The 17,306-nt window shown below is 47.4% G+C and overlaps 2 protein-coding genes across 2 annotated transcripts; one reads left to right on the top strand and one right to left on the bottom strand.

The window, feature by feature from the left end:
* The first annotated feature begins 5,617 nt into the window (after nucleotides 1-5,617).
* LOC123083856 (BTB/POZ and MATH domain-containing protein 2) lies at nucleotides 5,618-7,415 on the top strand. The gene is made up of 3 exons (XM_044505746.1): nucleotides 5,618-5,634; nucleotides 5,753-5,956; nucleotides 6,057-7,415. The coding sequence occupies exons 1-3, from the start codon at nucleotides 5,618-5,620 to the stop codon at nucleotides 7,162-7,164; spliced, it is 1,329 nt and encodes a 442-aa protein (XP_044361681.1). The 3' UTR covers nucleotides 7,165-7,415.
* Nucleotides 7,416-10,442: 3,027 nt separating this feature from the next.
* LOC123086450 (root phototropism protein 2) lies at nucleotides 10,443-12,842 on the bottom strand. Its single transcript, XM_044508213.1, has 3 exons — nucleotides 12,555-12,842; nucleotides 12,393-12,462; nucleotides 10,443-12,274 (listed from the first exon to the last, which is right to left on the bottom strand). The coding sequence occupies exons 1-3, from the start codon at nucleotides 12,767-12,769 to the stop codon at nucleotides 10,676-10,678; spliced, it is 1,884 nt and encodes a 627-aa protein (XP_044364148.1). The 5' UTR covers nucleotides 12,770-12,842; the 3' UTR covers nucleotides 10,443-10,675.
* Nucleotides 12,843-17,306: the final 4,464 nt, after the last annotated feature.

Here is a 17,306-nt window from a genome sequence, read left to right as displayed (position 1 = left end):
CGAGATTCATCAAGAATAGACCACTCTTCAAGGGTGCATGACCATAAAATATATTACTCATATAAATAGGACAACCATTATTCTTAGATTTAAATGAATAACCGTCTCGCGTCAAACAAGATCCACATATAATGTTCGTGCTCAACGCTGGCACCAAATAACAATTATTCAGGTCTAAAACTAATCCTGAAGGTAGATGTAGAGGTAGTGTGCCGACGGTGATCACATCGACTTTGGAACCATTTCCCACGTGCATCGTCACCTCGTCCTTAGCCAGTCTTCGCTTAATACATAGTCCCTGTTTCGAGTTGCAAATATTAGCAACAGAACCAGTATCAAGTACCCAGGTGCTACTGCGAGCTCTAGTAAGGTACACATCAATAACATGTATATCACATATACCTTTGTTCACCTTGCCATCCTTCTTATCCGCCAAATACTTGGGGCAGTTCCGCTTCCAGTGACCAGTCCCTTTGCAGTAGAAGCACTCAGTCTCAGGTTTAGGTCCAGATTTGGGTTTCTTCTCTTGAGCAACAACTTGCTTGCCGTTCTTCTTGAAGTTCCCCTTCTTCTTCCCTTTACCCTTTTTCTTGAAACTGGTGGTTTTGTTAACCATCAACACTTGATGCTCCTTTTTGATTTCTACCTCCGCAGCCTTTAGCATCGCGAAGAGCTCGGGAATTGTCTTATCCATCCCTTGCATATTATAGTTCATCACGAAGCTCTTGTAGCTTGGTGGCAGTGATTGGAGAATTCTGTCAATAACACTATCATCCGGAAGATTAACTGCTAGTTGAATCAAGCGATTGCAGTACCCAGACATTCTGAGTATATGCTCACTGACAGAACTATTCTCCTCCATCTTGCAGCCGTAGAACTTATTGGAGACTTCATATCTCTCAATCCAGGTATTTGCTTGAAATATTAACTTCAACTGCTGGAACATCTCATATGCTCCATGACGTTCAAAACGTCGTTGAAGTCCCGGTTCTAAGCCGTAAAGCATGGCACATTGAACTATCAAGTAGTCATCAACACGTGACTGCCAGGCATTCACAATGTTTGCAGTTGCCGGCGTGGGTGGTACACCTAGCGGTGCTTCCAGAATGTAATTCTTTTGTGCAGCAATGAGGATAATCCTGAGGTTACGGACCTAGTCCGTGTAATTGCTACCATCATCTTTCAACTTTGCTTTCTCAAGGAACGCATTCAAATTCAGCGGAACAACAGTACGGGCCATCTATCTACAATAATATAGACAAGCAAAATACTATCAGGTACTAAGTTCATGATAAATTTAAATTCAGTTAATCATATTACTTAAGAACTCCCACTTAGATAGACATCCCTCTAATCATCTAAGTGATCACGTGATCCATATCAACTAAACCATAACCGATCATCACGTGAAATGGAGTAGTTTTCAATGGTGAACATCACTATGTTGATCATATCTACTATATGATTCACGCTCGACCTTTCGGTCTCAGTGTTCCGAGTTCATATCTGCATATGCTAGGCTCGTCAAGTTTAACCCAAGTATTCTGCGTGTGTAAAACTTTCTTACACCCGTTGTAGATGAACGTTGAGCTTATCACACCCGATCATCACATGGTGTCTCGGCACGATGAACTTTGGCAATGGTGCATACTCAGGGAGAACACTTTTACCTTGAAATTTAGTGAGAGATCATCTTATAATGCTACCGTCAAACAAAGCAGAATAAGATGCATAAAGGATAAACATCACATGCAATCAATATAAGTGATATGATATGGCCATCATCACCTTGTGCCTTTGATCTCCATCTCCAAAGCACCGTCATGATCACAATCGTCACCGGTGCGACACCTTGATCTCCATCATAGCATCGTTGTCGTCTTGCCAACTATTGCTTCTACGACTATCGCTGCCGCTTAGTGATAAAGTAAAGCAATTACATGGCGATTGCATTGCATACAATAAAGAGACAACCATATGACTCCTGCCAATTGCCGATAACTCCGTTACAAAACATGATCATCTCATACAATAAATATAGCATCATGTATTGACCATATCACATCACAACATGCCCTGCAAAAATAAGTTAGATGTCCTCTACTTTGTTATTGCAAGTTTTATGTGGCTGCTACGGGCTGAGCAAGAGCTGTTCTTACCTACGCATCAAAACCACAACGATAGTTTGTCAAATTAGTGTTGTTTTAACCTTCACAAGGACCAGGCGTAGCCACACTGGTTCAACTAAAGTTGGAGGAACTGACACCCGCCAGCCACCTATGTGCAAAGCACGTCGGTAGAACCAGTCTTGCGTAAGCGTACGCGTAATGTCGGTCCAGGCCGCTTCATCCAACAATACCGCCGAACCAAAGTATGACATGCTGGTAAGCAGTATGACTTGTATCGTCCACAACTAACTTGTGTTCTACTCGTGCATATAACATCTACGCAATAACCTGGCTCGGATGCCACTGTTGGGGAACGTAGTAATTTCAAAAAAATTCCTACGCACACACAGGATCATGGTGATGTATAGCAACGAGAGGGGAGATAGTGTCTACGTACCCGCATAGACCTAATGCGGAAGCGTTAGCACAACGCGGTTGATGTAGTCATACGTCTTCACGATCCGACCGATCCAAGTACCGAACGCACGGCACCTCCGAGTTCTGCACATGTTCAACTCGATGACGTCCCGCGAGCTCCGATCCGGCAAAGCTTCACAGGAGAGTTTCGTCAGCACTACGGCGTGGTGACGGTGATGATGATGCTACCAACGCAGGGCTTCGCCTAAGCACCGCTACGATATGATCGAGGTAGATTATGGTGGAGGGGGGCACCGCACACGGCTAAGAGATCAATGATCAATTGTTGTCTCTATGGGGTGCCCCCTGCCCCCGTATATAAAGGAGCAAGGGGAGGAGGCGGCCGGCCAGGGAGAGGCGCGCCAAGAGGGGGAGTCCTACTCCCACTAGGAGTAGGACTCGTCCTTTTCCTAGTAGGAGTAGGAGAGGGGGAAGGAAAGGGAGAGGAGGAGAATAAAAGAGGGGGCCGGCCCCCTTGCCCTAAACCAATTCGGTTTGGGCCTTGGGGGGCGCCCCACACTCCCCTTGCTGCCCTCTATTTCCACTAAGGCCCATGTAGGCCCATTAAGTCCCCCGGGGGGTTCCGGTAACCCCCGGTACTCCGGTATATGTCCGAAACCTTCCGGAACGTTTTTGGTGTCCGAACATAGTCGTCCAATATATCGATCTTTACGTCTCGGCCATTTTGAGACTCCTAGTCATGTCCGTGATCATATCCGGGACTCCGAACTACCTTCGGTACATCAAAACACAAAAACTCATAATACCGATCGTCACCGAACTTTAAGCGTGCGGACCCTACGGGTTCGAGAACTATGTAGACATGACTGATACATGTCTTCGGTCAATAACCAATAGTGGAACCTGGATGCTCATATTGGCTCCCACATATTCTACGAAGATCTTTATCGGTCAAACCGCATAACAACATACGATGTTCCCTTTGTCATCAGTATGTTACTTGCCCGAGATTCGATCATCGGTATCTCAATACCTAGTTCAATATCGTTACTGGCAAGTCTCTTTACTCGTTCCGTAATACATCATCCCGCAACTAACTCATTAGTTACAATGCTTGCAAGGCTTATTGTGATGTGCATTACCGAGTGGGCCCAGAGATACCTCTCCGACAATCGGAGTGACAAATCCTAATCTCGAAATATGCCAACTCAACAAGTACCTTCGGAGACACCTATAGAGCATGTTTATAATCACCCAGTTACGTTGTGACGTTTGGTAGCACACAAAGTGTTCCTCCGGTAAACGGGAGTTGCATAATCTCATAGTCATAGGAACATGTATAAGTCATGAAGAAAGAAATAGCAACATACTAAACGATCAAGTGCTAAGCTAACAGAATGAGTCAAGTCAATCACATCATTCTCCTAATGATGTGATCCCGTTAATCAAATGACAACTCATATTTATGGCTAGGAAACATAACCATCTTTGATCAACGAGCTAGTCAAGTATAGGCATACTAGTGACACTCTGTTTGTCTATGTATTCACACATGTATTATGTTTCCGGTTAATACAATTCTAGCATGAATAATAAACATTTATCATGATATAAGGAAATAAATAATAACTTTATTATTGCCTCTAGGGCATATTTCCTTCAGACGCTCCCGCTATGACTGCGAGGGGATGTTAGCCCGTCGGCTGCTATTTTCTCCAGTCTGGCCGTCTGTGACGCTTCTGTTATTCGCGGCGCTTCCGCTACAACTGCGGGGGGATGTTAGAGATATTTGGGATACATGTATTTGGTAGTCTAGGATTTGTAATATGTCTCCTACTCTATCTCTAGGAGAGGCGTCTTGCCCTCCAAATCTTGTACACAATATATACTCGCCCTCGAGGCTTAATAATACATCCATCATATTCCGCCAATCCCTTTATCCCTTCCAACACTTATTTTAGTAACTGTAATCAATGAATTGCAAGCTGCAAGAGATATTGCATTGCCGTAGGAAAATTCCTCATAAGTATAATTTTGACTTGTCTATTACATGAAACTCTACGTATATGATGCTCAAGTCACTTCTCCGAGACAAAGATACTTTTTTAGAATTTCATGAATGCAAATTACGGATCACAGCTAATCACTCCTGTGACCTGGCATGTTGCTTCAATATTGACTAAGTTTTTTGGAGATGTTTTATGATGCAATAATTTCTTTATGTGGTCATTATTCCACATCTCCTTTAATGGTGCATAGTATTGTAGACATTGCAACCCATGTGAACACATAGGAAAGCGATGAATGATAAGTTGTTGCTCGCATGAAACTTAAGTATTTAAAATATTTGCATTTATCCTGGATCTAGGGCTAATCTTGATCATTTTACTAGTTGGGTCTCTACATTTAGATTATTCTGCTTATTTCACTGATGTTCGTGATAAGCTTTATGAAGTTTACGTTAAGTACGGACAAATGTATTTTGGCGTTCGGGTGCAACTGCCTCCACCGACACCAATTGTATGAAAAAAAGAGCGTGGAACAAGGTATTTCATTCTTCCTCCTTTGCCTTGAGCTCCTCGACGGGAGCATCAACAACTTTACCACGTGTGCCTGCAGGTGGTGGGGAGTTAGCGAAGTACCTCAACAGCGACAGAGTCAGCTTCAATGAAGATGATGAGGACTTCAACATGGAACAATGGTGGCATGAACACAAGCTTACATATCTGGTGCTTTCCATATTAGCACGAGATGTGTTATCAGTACCCATCTCATCGACATCGTTAGAGTCTGCTTTCAACATAGCTGGAAGAGTACTTGAGGAAAGAAGAATCAGTCTCACCCCGGATATGGTAAAAACACTAATGGCCGTGAAATATGAGGAACCAGTGAGAAGGAGAGCATAATACACCGCATACAACAAAGAACTGGAAGCCACATTGAAAGATCTTTCCATCAAAGAAGAGGAAGAATACTTGTAGTCATTATACTTTTTTCATTTTCTTTTGCAATTTCCTTTCCCTTTTGTATAATCTAGAGCGTGGTTTTGTACTTTTCTTTCTTTCTCAGGGATGGAAGGTTTAATGAGGCAACCACTAATAAAGCTCAAGATTTATCCCACATGACACTTTGCCTCATTTTTTATTTTCCTGTATTTTTTTTATTTTTCTTCTTCTGAATTTTACTTCATTTTTTGAGGTATTTAGTCAAAACGTTCCTTGGCGGGCGACGCAGGCCGAACGTGCCGTTGGGCTAGCACGGCACGGCCCTTGTAGCCAATCTGGCCAGATCCCGTTGCCTTCGCATCGGTTGCTCAGACCTCACCTCTCCCGTTTCCATCAGCTGCTCAGACCTCCCCTCCCCGTTTGGCCGCCGCCCCTCGCCTCCTCCTCCTCTGCCGACTTGCCAAGGTACTCCACTCGCCCTCTCGTTTCTTCCCCAACTCCTCTTGTCCTCGACAAAGCTGTGTACTTTCCTCTCGTATTCTCAGATCCGCATTACGGGCTCCAGGCTCTTGGTTGCAGGGCTGATGGCACTCGAATCCAAGTCCTCGTCGAGGTGTACCACGGAGACGGCGAAGGGAACGCACGTCTTGGAGATCGTCGGGTACAGCCTCAAGAAGGGCCTGGGAATCGGCAAGTTCGTCCAGTCGGCCATCGTCACCGTCGGCGGCTACGACTGGACCATCCGCTTCTACCCTGACGGAGCCAACATATCATACGCCGATTGCGTTTGCGTGTCGGTTTCGCGCGACCTCACGGGCAAGAGCAAGGGGGTGGCGCGGGCATCCTGTGATCTGCGACTGGTTAACAAGGATACTGGGTTGCCAAAGAGTATTTGGTATCCGTCTCAACCAACCCCGTCAGTGTTCGACTACAATAATCGTGTTTTCCCAGAGTGTGGAGGGTCTATTGAAAGGAGTGAGCTGGAGCTGGAAGCATCAGGGTACATCAAGGATGATAGCTTGACAATTGAATGTGTACTCACAGTCATCAAACAATCGCAGGTGACAAAAACAACCGGGAGCTCTGAAATCAAGGTGTCATCGTCGAACTTATCAGATCATTTCGGCAAGCTGTTGTTAGAGGGGAAGGGGTCCGACGTGACATTCAGTGTTGGCGGAGAGACTTTTGCCGCACACAAGATCATACTTGCGGCGCGATCACCTGTCTTTGAGGCGGAGATGTATGGAGGGATGAAGGAAGGAAAGGCAGAGTCCATTACAGTTGAAGACATGCAGCCTGCTGCTTTCAAGGCCTTACTGCATTTTGTATATACCGACTCATTGCCTGATGTGGGTGATTTTGGTGGTGATGATTACGTTGAGATGATCCGGCATTTACTTGTGGCTGCCGATAGATATGCCATGGATAGGCTGAAGTTGATATGTCAAAACATCCTCGGAAAAAACCTTGCCATGGAGACTCTGGCAACTACATTGGCTTTAGCTGATCACCATAACTGTGACAGGCTTAAGGAAGCGTGCATTGAGTTTATTGCCTCTAAGGATGAGATGGATGCTTTGATGGCAACACAAGGTTACAGTAATCTCAAAAGAACTTGCCCTTCCGTCTTAATAGACGTGTTCGAGAAGGCAAGTAGGTTGCGCAGAGCATAGGTGAGCAGCTCATTCTAAGCGGAGTCGATTGACAACATTATGTACTTCTTAAATCGTATGAAAAGCTAGCTAGTTAGTTTCCTAGAGCAGCTCGTGCTAACCTGAACCGGTGGGTGGTAAGTCTAGTTTATTACAATATGTGCACCTTTTGTCAAACTACTGGATTCCAGAATTGTTGAACGTCAGGGTGTTGAACTGTTCTGGCCTCATCTATGAATGAATATCAGATAACAGCATAAGTAGCTACTACTTTTCTGCTATTGTTGTGTTAATTATGTTAGCTTCAAAACTGAAAATTGGGGCAGCAGATGAGCAAATATCATCTGGCGCATAGTTACCGAGCGACATATGCATCGTCTGTTAAACTTTTACCCTTTCGGATTCCTATTTCAGAAAACTTATACAATCTCAAAGCTACAACAATTTGGTGAACGCATTTTTTGACGTATCATGCACTGAAGCCTGTAAGTAGTTGAAATATTTTAGGGATTCCTATTTGTTATGCCTAAAAAGTTCAAGGTTATTTATGTTATCTGCTCGATAAACAGCTTAATTTCAGTTATGTGTCATACTGAGATGAACTTCATGCACTAGTACCTAGGTTTTATATGTCGACATATTTTTCATGTTGCATATCTAATAGTGTACGTAATTAACGGGTTATAGATTGCTGCCTTATAATTACAGAGAGTAATTCAGAATAGCTCGCTTTTTTTTGAGACAAAGAATAGCTCGCTTATAGCGAGCTGTAGGTCGCGATCGCCTGAAGCGACCTATAAGTGGGCCGGTCCAGTTATTTCTTTGTTGCATTCTTTCATTCACTACGATGATTTATTGTTTTTTTATTTTAATAACTTTTATTTATATTTTTGAAATTAAAAATAACATTGTTACTTAAAAAATCGAGCATTTGGAAAATGTTAACACAGTGTACTTTTTTGTTAGCATAACTTAAAAAAAATATTGATAGCTTTCAAAAAACAATGTCTTGTGACATTTAAGAATTGTTTATACGTTTCAAAAATATCATTTTTTAAATGTTTACACAATGTAAAAGAATGTTCGTGTAATTCAAGAAAATCTTAAACATGCATACTTTTTTCCGGATATATAAGAAAAAGTGTACTATGCATACGAAAAACTAGACATCAAAACACATATTTGAAGAAAAAAATTAATCATGATATGGAAAATGCAAAACTTGTACAAAAATGTTTTAGATGTATACAAAAAGTGTACAATGCGTATGAAAACAATAGACATCAAAACATATATTGGAAAAAAAATGTTAATACTATATTTCAAAACGTTAAACATGTGTAAAAATATTTCTGATGTATACAAAAAGGTATAATGTGTAGGAAAACAATAGACATCAAAACATATATTGGAAAAAAATGTTAATACTGTATTTCAAAATGTTAAACGTGTGTAAAATTGTTTTTGATGTATACAAAAGGTACAATGTGTAGGAAAACAATAGATATCAACATATTTATTTGAAAAAATGTTAACAATGTATCTGAAAATTGTTAAATGTGTGTAAAACATGTTTAAGATGTATACAAAAATATATAATGTGTATGAAAACAATAGACATGAAAGCATATATTTCAACAAAACAATATATATTTGAAAGAAAAAAATGCTAATAATATATTTGAAAAATGTTAAACTTGTATTAAAAAATATTCTTGACTTACATGAAAATCTTACAATGTGTAAGAAAAAATACACATGTGTTGGAATAAAAAGGAAATGAGAAAAAAAAAGCAAAAAATCCAAGAAGTGAAAACAGAAACTGAAGTATAATGAAGAAAAAAAGAAAAACCGATGAAAACATATGGGAAAAACAAAGAAAACTAAAGTATAACAAAGAGAAAAAAAACATAGAAAACTGATGAAAAAACAAAGAAAAAACAAAAGAAACGAAAAGACAAACAAACACATCAGTATTCAATATGATGAACAAATGAATGCACAACCGAGAAAACCCGCTACTCGGCCGGCCGATCACCTAACCCACATATACATATACATATACCGAACACATTGTATATGATTATTCATATTATGTTATTCAGAATTAATTTCTATGCAATACAACATATACGCTTGTGTGTTGACCATCTAGTGTATAATTCTCGAGTTTCATGTTGATTAACATTTATCTTCACTTCGTACTCTCTCTCCGGTCCTTTTACTCCGCGTATAAAATTTGTGTCGAATCAAACTTTTCAAAGTTTGACCAAATTTATATTAAAAAATATCAACATCTACAGTACCGAATATATAAAATATGAAACTGCATTCCATAATGAATCAAATGATGTTGATTTGGTTTTGTGAATCCCGATACTTCAAATATCAACATCTACAATACTAAATATACAAAATATGAAACTGCATTCCATAATAAATCAAATGGTGTTGATTTGGTATTTTGAACACCAATACTTCTTTTTACATGTCTGGTCAAAGTAGAGATACTTTGACTTCAGACAAAACTTATATGCAGACTAAAAAAGACTAGTATCATATATTAGTCTCTTGAAATCACAATGAACTTTTCACTTCACTTTATTGGTCTAAAAGCATCTTCAGCCACGTATCTCTAATTTGATCCCTTAAACGCCTGCGGACGCGCCCGGTGAGTGACCGGGCGTGTCCTTTTTGAGCCCCTATTTGTCCATCCGTGCAACAACAATTCTTATTTTCTTCCTCATACGTCCGGTCATTTATGTCCGGTCACTTGCACGTGATTGATGAAGATGAAGAGAGAGAAATAAAAAAATGAATAAAGAAAGGGAAAAGATGGTCTGGGTGGGGTCGCGTCCTACATGGCAGAATGCCCCGACGCGTCCGCGAGCCCTCATATCCTCCCCATTTTTAGATGGATATGAGGGTTCGCGGACGCCCGAGCGTATAGAGATGATATGTGGGGTCCGGTTGGGTCATGTTTATCCTTCTGTCTCATGTCCGGTCACACATCCGCGGACGTAAGAGGGATGGTTTGAGGTGTCCGGTCACGCATCCGCGGACGTACGAGGGATGGTTTGAGGTGTCCGGCTGTACACGCGAGCTGGTCACAAAGGACTCTTAGCTAGGGGGTGACGAAGCAGCTGTCATTCAAGCCCATCAGAAAATTTACCACGTACTACAACCGAACTGAATCTTCCCTTTTCAGTTACAAGATCTGAACCATTTTACCCCTTTTGAAAGTTCATGTTAAATCCAGAGAGCTGGTCCCAAATTGCCAATCCACGGAGGAAGTATAGTTGAATTGAACACTTCTTCTTTCTACTAATATACAATGCCCAACATACATCATACAGTACATAGTAGATTAGTAGTACAATAGATGACACACACTAACTGAAAAAAAGGGAAGAATCATGAGAACTACGATCATGATCTTCCTCTACACGCACAGTACACACCAGTGATCATACGAATGAAATGAGACCGAATTACATGCACCTATCTCATCATGGATGATATATATTGAGTCTTAGCTTATGGAGGACCTCCTCCGCTTGGGCTTGACCACATTCATGGCGCCGCCCCTACTGTCACGGATGCTCGACGTGTCCTTGGACCACCCGCCGCCGGCCCTGAACGGGTTCAGCCGGCTCAGCGTGCGTGACATCGACCCGAAGAAGCTCGCTTTCTTCCCCGGCACTGTCGCCGTCGCCGCCGTCCTCGAGCCGCTCCCCTTGCTCTGCTGCACGCCGGACGACATGTGCGCCCGCATCCGGGCCAGCTCCGACCGCAGTGCCTCGTTCTCCCGCGCCAGCGCCGCGTCCGCCTTGGCCTGCATGCGCGCCGACCCGGCCTCCGACCGCGCATCGCTATCCTCGTCGTCGTGGCCGACGCCGGCGCTGCGGAGCTTGAGCTGGTCGTAGTAGAGTGCGCTGAGCACGGCCTGGAGCGGCAGGCGCTTGTTCTGGGACGCGTGGATGCGCGCCGTGTAGGAGAGCTTGAGGGTGTCCATGACGCTGCACACCTTCTCCCGCTCGATCTCGTCCAGCTTCGGGTGCGCCTTGAGGTAGATGTCCACGGCGCGGTAGAGGCAGTCGTGGGTGGCGCGGGCGTCCTTGGGCACAGCGCCGGCGACGCCCACGAACTTGGAGATCGGCAGGGACTCGTCCGTCGCGATCTCCGCCGCCACCTCGTCCACCATCTTGGCCACCTTCTGCAGCGCCCCTGCGCCCAGCGCCGCCGCTCCGGACAGCGACGCCCTCCTGTTCCGTCCGGCACCGGACTCGCGCTCCACAAACGCGGCGACCACACGCCGGAGCGATTCGGTGTTAATGACGCGCTCACCAGCGCCATCGAGTGCCAAGGCGAGCAGGTCGCCCGCTGTGGCCTGGTCGAGCACGGCCGCGAGGCGGAGCTCCAGGTCGCGGCACGTCTTGGCGGAGGCCTCGGAGGTGACGGCGTCGTGCAGGAGGCGGCAGAGGAACGCTGCGGGAAGGGGCGCGTCGTTCGCTGAAGGGAGCACGGCGACAACAGACTCGAGGAGGGCGCGGTGGTCGGAAGCTTTGCCGTCGGCCAGCAGGAGCTCCGCGTAGGCGGTGGCCGCGGCGACGAGCACCTCAGGACCGGCGCGTCGGCAGCGCAGCGCCGCAAAGACCCTGTGGAACGACGCTGGCGAGAGAGCTGCGAGCTCCGACGCCCACCACTCCGGCGGCGACCGCGTCGGGAAAAGCACCTCGTTGCAGATCCGCAGGGCCACGGCGTCGGCCGCGCGCCGGGCGACGCCGAGCTCCTCGGCGGCCACGAGGAGCGGGCCCTCACAGGACCGCAGCACGGCGATCGCGTTGAGCAGCGTCCGGAGACCCGCCTGCGCGAGGAACTCCTCAACGCGGCGCGCGAGGCCGCCGTCGGCCGGCTGCATGTCGAGGAACGCGGCGGCGCAGAGGAGGGGGGCGGCGTTGCGAGCGGATATCTCGAAGTTGGCGCCGTAGCAGTAGCGCGTGGCCTTCTCGAAGGCGTCGGCGCCGCCCGGCAGGCCGTCGAGCTCGATCTCGACGGTCGCCGCGGGGTCGGGGCGCGTGGCCATGGCGACGGCCTTGCGGATGTAGCCACACTTGGGCACCATCACCGCCTGCACGGGAAGCATTTAGTTGTGCCCACGTCAGACCATGATCACCGGCGACACTTTTTTCTTGTACACACGTGAGGAGGAGTTGGAGAGATCGACCGGGAGGTGGAAGACGACTAACCTTATGTAGAGGGAAGGCGGCGCCGGCGACCCGGACGATGAGGTCCGTTGGCACGTCCTGCGACGAAACCCTGCTCGAACCAATTCAAAGAAACGAGACATGAGCGTACGAGTGACATGGACGAGCAAGCAATTCGCACTGTGCAAAGACATGGTCACGTACCACTGGCTGGTCCTCTCCATGGAGCTGGATCTGGAAGAAGCTTGCATGGACAGCAAGGCACCGGAGAGCCGTACGTGTCTAGAGCTAGACGAAGGCGTGCGTTCGTGCAATCGAGCTCTGCCCCGGGAGGCAGCATCCAGAACACCACGGGATATATAGAGATTCCAAATAAATTCTCCGTCCAAGTATTTTCTTGTGATGGCGGAGGGCTCCATTTTTGCATGGCTGGTGTTAGGTCAGCGTGTCCATGACAGGTACGTGCATGTGTTTGGGGTTCGGGAATTTGATTGGATTGGATGGCGTCTTGGTTCTCGGCATCGGCATGCATGCGACTTGTGGCCAGTGTTCGCTGTGGCTCTGTTCCCTGGAAGGAGCGGCCCGGAGACAATCCGGACAAGTTGCTGCCCTCCGTCATGTTTGATGGCAACCTATGCATGTTCCGTAGTACTTTACACTGGTTATTTGATCAACACATTTGTGGGTGTAATCTACATCACGTGGTTAAATACTGGCTTTACATTTACAATCACACAATAGTTATTTGTAAAAGCGTGTTCTGAAGTCCTCCAAGCTTCCCAAACTTCAAAGATTCAGCTTCTCAACGTTGCTTCTAGAATCTAGCTTCACGAGTATCGGGCCTTCGGGGTGGCTTCTCACGAGAAGTTTTGGGAGTTGAGAGCTGGGGCATTGCCGAATAGGCCCTAAGTCGCCTACATTTGGAATTTGGGCCATTCGATTTTTTATTGAGTGAAGAAACTGTCGGGGGGGGGGGGGGGGGGGGGGGGAGGAAGAAGCTCGCCAGAGAAGCTCCCCCACTATCTATCTTAGGGGTGTTAGGGCGGTGCAGGTTTGCCGGAGAAAATGTTTCATGGCCGGGGTTAGAGGGATGGCTGGTGGGGGGCGGCAGCACGGCGGTGGGGGAAGGGCGGGGTGGCGAGGCTGGCTCGGGAGCATCGCCGACTGAGGGATGGTGGCGGCTCGGTGGTTCGAAGAAAGAAGACGATGGCTTGAGGTCGAAGACACTCATCTATACGTCTGTTTTTCATCGGATGGCTGAAACTAGTCAGCTGACCCAAATCACATTTTCAGTCGACTGGTTTCTAACTAGTCCCTTACAATCACATTGTTAGTAATGTTATGATATATATTTTTCATTTAAGCGAGCTACAAAAAGTGAACCCGGTGCGACAGGATGCACTCGGTCCACACAAACAAAAGCGTATCAAAGGAATACTATTTCTTAATATAGTACAGGTGTAAACACTTATATATGCGCACATACACTCATTTTTATGAATGGATGCGCACACTCTACTCTTGAGACCGAGTCAACACGTTATCTTGAGATTGATGAAGTCATTACAGACGGCTCGTAGTCGATGGATTTTTTTTCTCCCATTGAATGAACATCGCCGATAAACTTGCAATAAATCCAAGAAAAATGCGAGCACCGATGATCTATAATTTGCACTCTAATGGGCTGGTTCCACCACAGAAAATATAACCATCTGAGAGACAATCGGTTCGCGGCCAAAAAATAGTTAGAAAGGAAAGAACGGCCAAAGACGATGAAGAGCTCATCCGAAGGCCAAAATGCAGATTTTGGAAAGTGGATAAGACGAGAGCCAACTCAGCGAACCAGCTAAAACAGCCGTCGTGATCAGCTTCACCCTCCTCGCCATGGACTGCCCTTTTCATCCCTCAATTGTTGTCGCAGCATTCCAAGAATGCACATACGAACAGAACAAGTCACTGCCGAAGACGTTTCCTTCGCCTACCCAGACCCAGCAGTCCTTCGATACAAGCAACAGCTCGCCGTCGGCGTCCCTCCTCCACTAGCGGCGCTATGACGCTGGCCGAGACACCGACGGACGCCCCCGTACAAGCGGCGCTGCTTCTCCCGGCTGCGGAAGCCGTGGCCCGGGGATGGCCACGTCGGAGGATAGCGTTGGGGGGCCCGTGGAGATCCGGGGCGCCGTACGCTAGACCAGTGCGAGGCGGCCGCGTCAGGGAGAAGGTTCAGTGGTGGGGCCGGCGTATCCGGAGATCCCACGGGATAAGGCGCGAAAGTGGAAAGGGTTGGATTCAGCTGGAGCTTTCTCACCTCGCTGGTTTTCCTTTCAAGCTTCCTTTCTCTCGATTGTTTTTTCGAGAAACACCCCCATATATAGTATTAATCAATTTAAAAAGTGTTTTCCCTAAAAACATTTAAAAATGCTTACAATCGTTCATTACAGTATACGTCGCGCAGGGCGGAATACTATAAATAATAATGGGTCTGTTTAGGACACATTTATGTCACATCTAAGCTCATGTACACTCTGTTCGTGATCTATTTTTTTTGTCTTAGTTTTTTTTTTCTTGTTGCTGCATTATATATTTGTGGGAACTTAGATGTGACATCCTTAAAAAACATCTAGATGTGAATTAGTCAAACTGAATAATAAAACCGCTAGACATATTATCATAACCAAACTTAGCAATCTTATGAGCCGTCGTGTTTGACTGGCTATTGATCTTGAAGATCTTGAAATTATTTGCATGATGCTAAGCGCTTCCCTCTTAAAATCAATAAAAGAGGACCTGTTAAGAATATCATTTGCAAGATAGGAAACCACAAAGAAGCTATTAGATTCTACAATTATAGATTTATTGAGACTGATACCGATATAGAGCCTGACAAGGCACACACAAAACTCCGCTTCATCAATACACATGCCTAGCCTAATAAAATCTCTAAAAGAAATGATGACTTAGCCGTATGATCTCTAGCAGTAACCCTCACGCTGGCAGCACTCATGTTCTCCACAAAGCAGGCATCAACATTGATCTTAATGACCTCAGACGAAAGAGGTTGCCAAGTCCCTAAATTCCTCGTTGAAATATTAACAGCCTCCTAGACATCCCTTCTACCTTTCTTGATCATATCCAATTGTTTACTGGAATAGCAGGCTGTGTATGAGTATGATATTCGTGCATGTATATTGTCTTTTGTATATTAGGCCCACCTCTCTAGTTTGTTGTATAGATTGAGGTAGAGACCCTACCTTATATTTATATATACCGTGCACATTGCACCAAATTAATACATCGTGCAATTCATACATCCAATATGGTATCAACTTTTTAGGTTTTCCTCTCGCTTCCGCCGCCGCCACGCGACCTCTCCGCGCTGCCGCCGCCACCATTACCCAGCCGCCTCGCTCCGCTGCTTTTCCTCTACGCTGCCGCAGCGTCGCTAGCTAGCCAGCGTCCCGCTGACTTTTCTCCACGCCCGCGCTGTGTCGCTAGCTAGCTGGGAATCGATCCCGCTCGCACCGCGCCCAGCACCGCCAATCGCCCGCGTCGCTCCACCCGTTCCCAAACCCGCCGCCCGCTAACCCGCGCACCCGGCACCCAACCCCGCCGCCCGCTAACCCCGCTCGCCAGCTCACGATCGTCCAGCCACCCGCTCGCCAGCTCTCGCGATCGCCCAGACACGCAACTCGTCTGCCCGTGCGATCGTCCCCGCCAGCCCGCGCCGAGTCACCTCGCTTCGTCAGCCTCCCGCTGCACTGCATCTGTGTCATCTGAAGCCGCTGCTGCCGCCGCGCCATGTCGTCAGTTACCTCCTCTGCGTCCACCAACTCCAACCCGTTCGCCGATGCCAACCCTCCCGACGTCAACGACATCCGCAAGCTCAACATCTTCGAGCGGGTGCCGGTTCGTCTCTTTCAGGCGGACTCCTCCTACCACACATGGAAGACGTACTTCTCCCTCGTGCTCCGGGAGTACCATCTCATGGACCACGTGGACGGCACCGTCGACTCCAGCCTCGTCCCCGAGTTTCACGACTGGTCCACCATCGACACCACGATCATCCGCTGGTTTTTCCTCACCATCATGCCTGACCTCTTCCAGACGGTTCTGATGGATGGTGATGATGCCTGCGCCGTGTGGACCAAGCTGAACGGGCTCTTCACCGACAACAAGCTCCAGCGCCGCGTTTTTCTGCAGCAAGAGTTCTTTGGGTGTCATCAGGACAACACCTCCATCGACGACTATTGTCGCCGCCTTAAGACTCTCGCTGACGAGCTTTGTGATATCGGCGCCAAGGTCGATGATGACCTCCTCCTCAGCACGCTCACCGTCGGGCTTAACGAGGACTTCGGTAACGCCGCGGGGAACCTCAGCCTCATCCCCAACTCGTCTTTCGCCAAGTTTGTTGCGTACCTTCGCTTGTAGGAGCGGCGGATGAAGCAGGTGAAGACGCGCGCCATCCACACCGCCCTCACCGCCGGTACCACCCGCGGCGGGCCTCCGACGCCTCCCGCTGCCCCGACATCCCAACATCGTCATCAGGCACCCTTCCCGGTGCCCCAGCAGCCAGGGCTCCTGCCACTGCCGTACGGCCCGCCCGCGCCCCCCGCTCCTCCCGCTAAAAAGCACTGCGGGGGCTAGCGCAGTGGCCGCCACGGCGGTCAGCAGCAGCACTAGCAGCCGCAGCAAGCTGGCCAGCAGCAGCAGCAGTTTTCGGCGCCGCAGCCGCTCTAGGTGCCGCCCCATGAGCCTCCGGCTGCAACCCGTGGACTGGTGTCGTCCATGCGTACACCATGCCAGTTCCACGGGCTCCTGCACCGACGCTTCCCATGCCGCGCCCATCGGCGCACCAGGCGTACTACGCGGCTCCATAGCTGTACAGAGGATACCCACCGCCGCAGATGAGCGGCGCCTACGGTCTCCCTGCGGCCCCGCCGCCGCCCTCGCCGGCCC

This window comes from Triticum aestivum, chromosome 4A (genome assembly GCF_018294505.1).
Source record: "Triticum aestivum cultivar Chinese Spring chromosome 4A, IWGSC CS RefSeq v2.1, whole genome shotgun sequence".
In the NCBI taxonomy this organism is placed as follows: Eukaryota; Viridiplantae; Streptophyta; class Magnoliopsida; order Poales; family Poaceae; genus Triticum; species Triticum aestivum.
This window is presented reverse-complemented; position numbering and strand designations above follow the sequence as displayed.

Coding starts and splice junctions, on each gene's coding strand:
- LOC123083856 (XM_044505746.1), top strand. Junction 5,957..6,056: donor TCCTCTGCCGACTTGCCAAG/GTACTCCACTCG, acceptor TACGGGCTCCAG/GCTCTTGGTTGCAGGGCTGA.
- LOC123086450 (XM_044508213.1), bottom strand. CDS start 12,769: ATGGAGCCCTCCGCCATCACAAGAAAATACTTGGACGGAGAATTTATT. Junction 12,463..12,554: donor ATGGAGAGGACCAGCCAGTG/GTACGTGACCAT, acceptor TGGTTCGAGCAG/GGTTTCGTCGCAGGACGTGC. Junction 12,275..12,392: donor CCGCCTTCCCTCTACATAAG/GTTAGTCGTCTT, acceptor CTTCCCGTGCAG/GCGGTGATGGTGCCCAAGTG.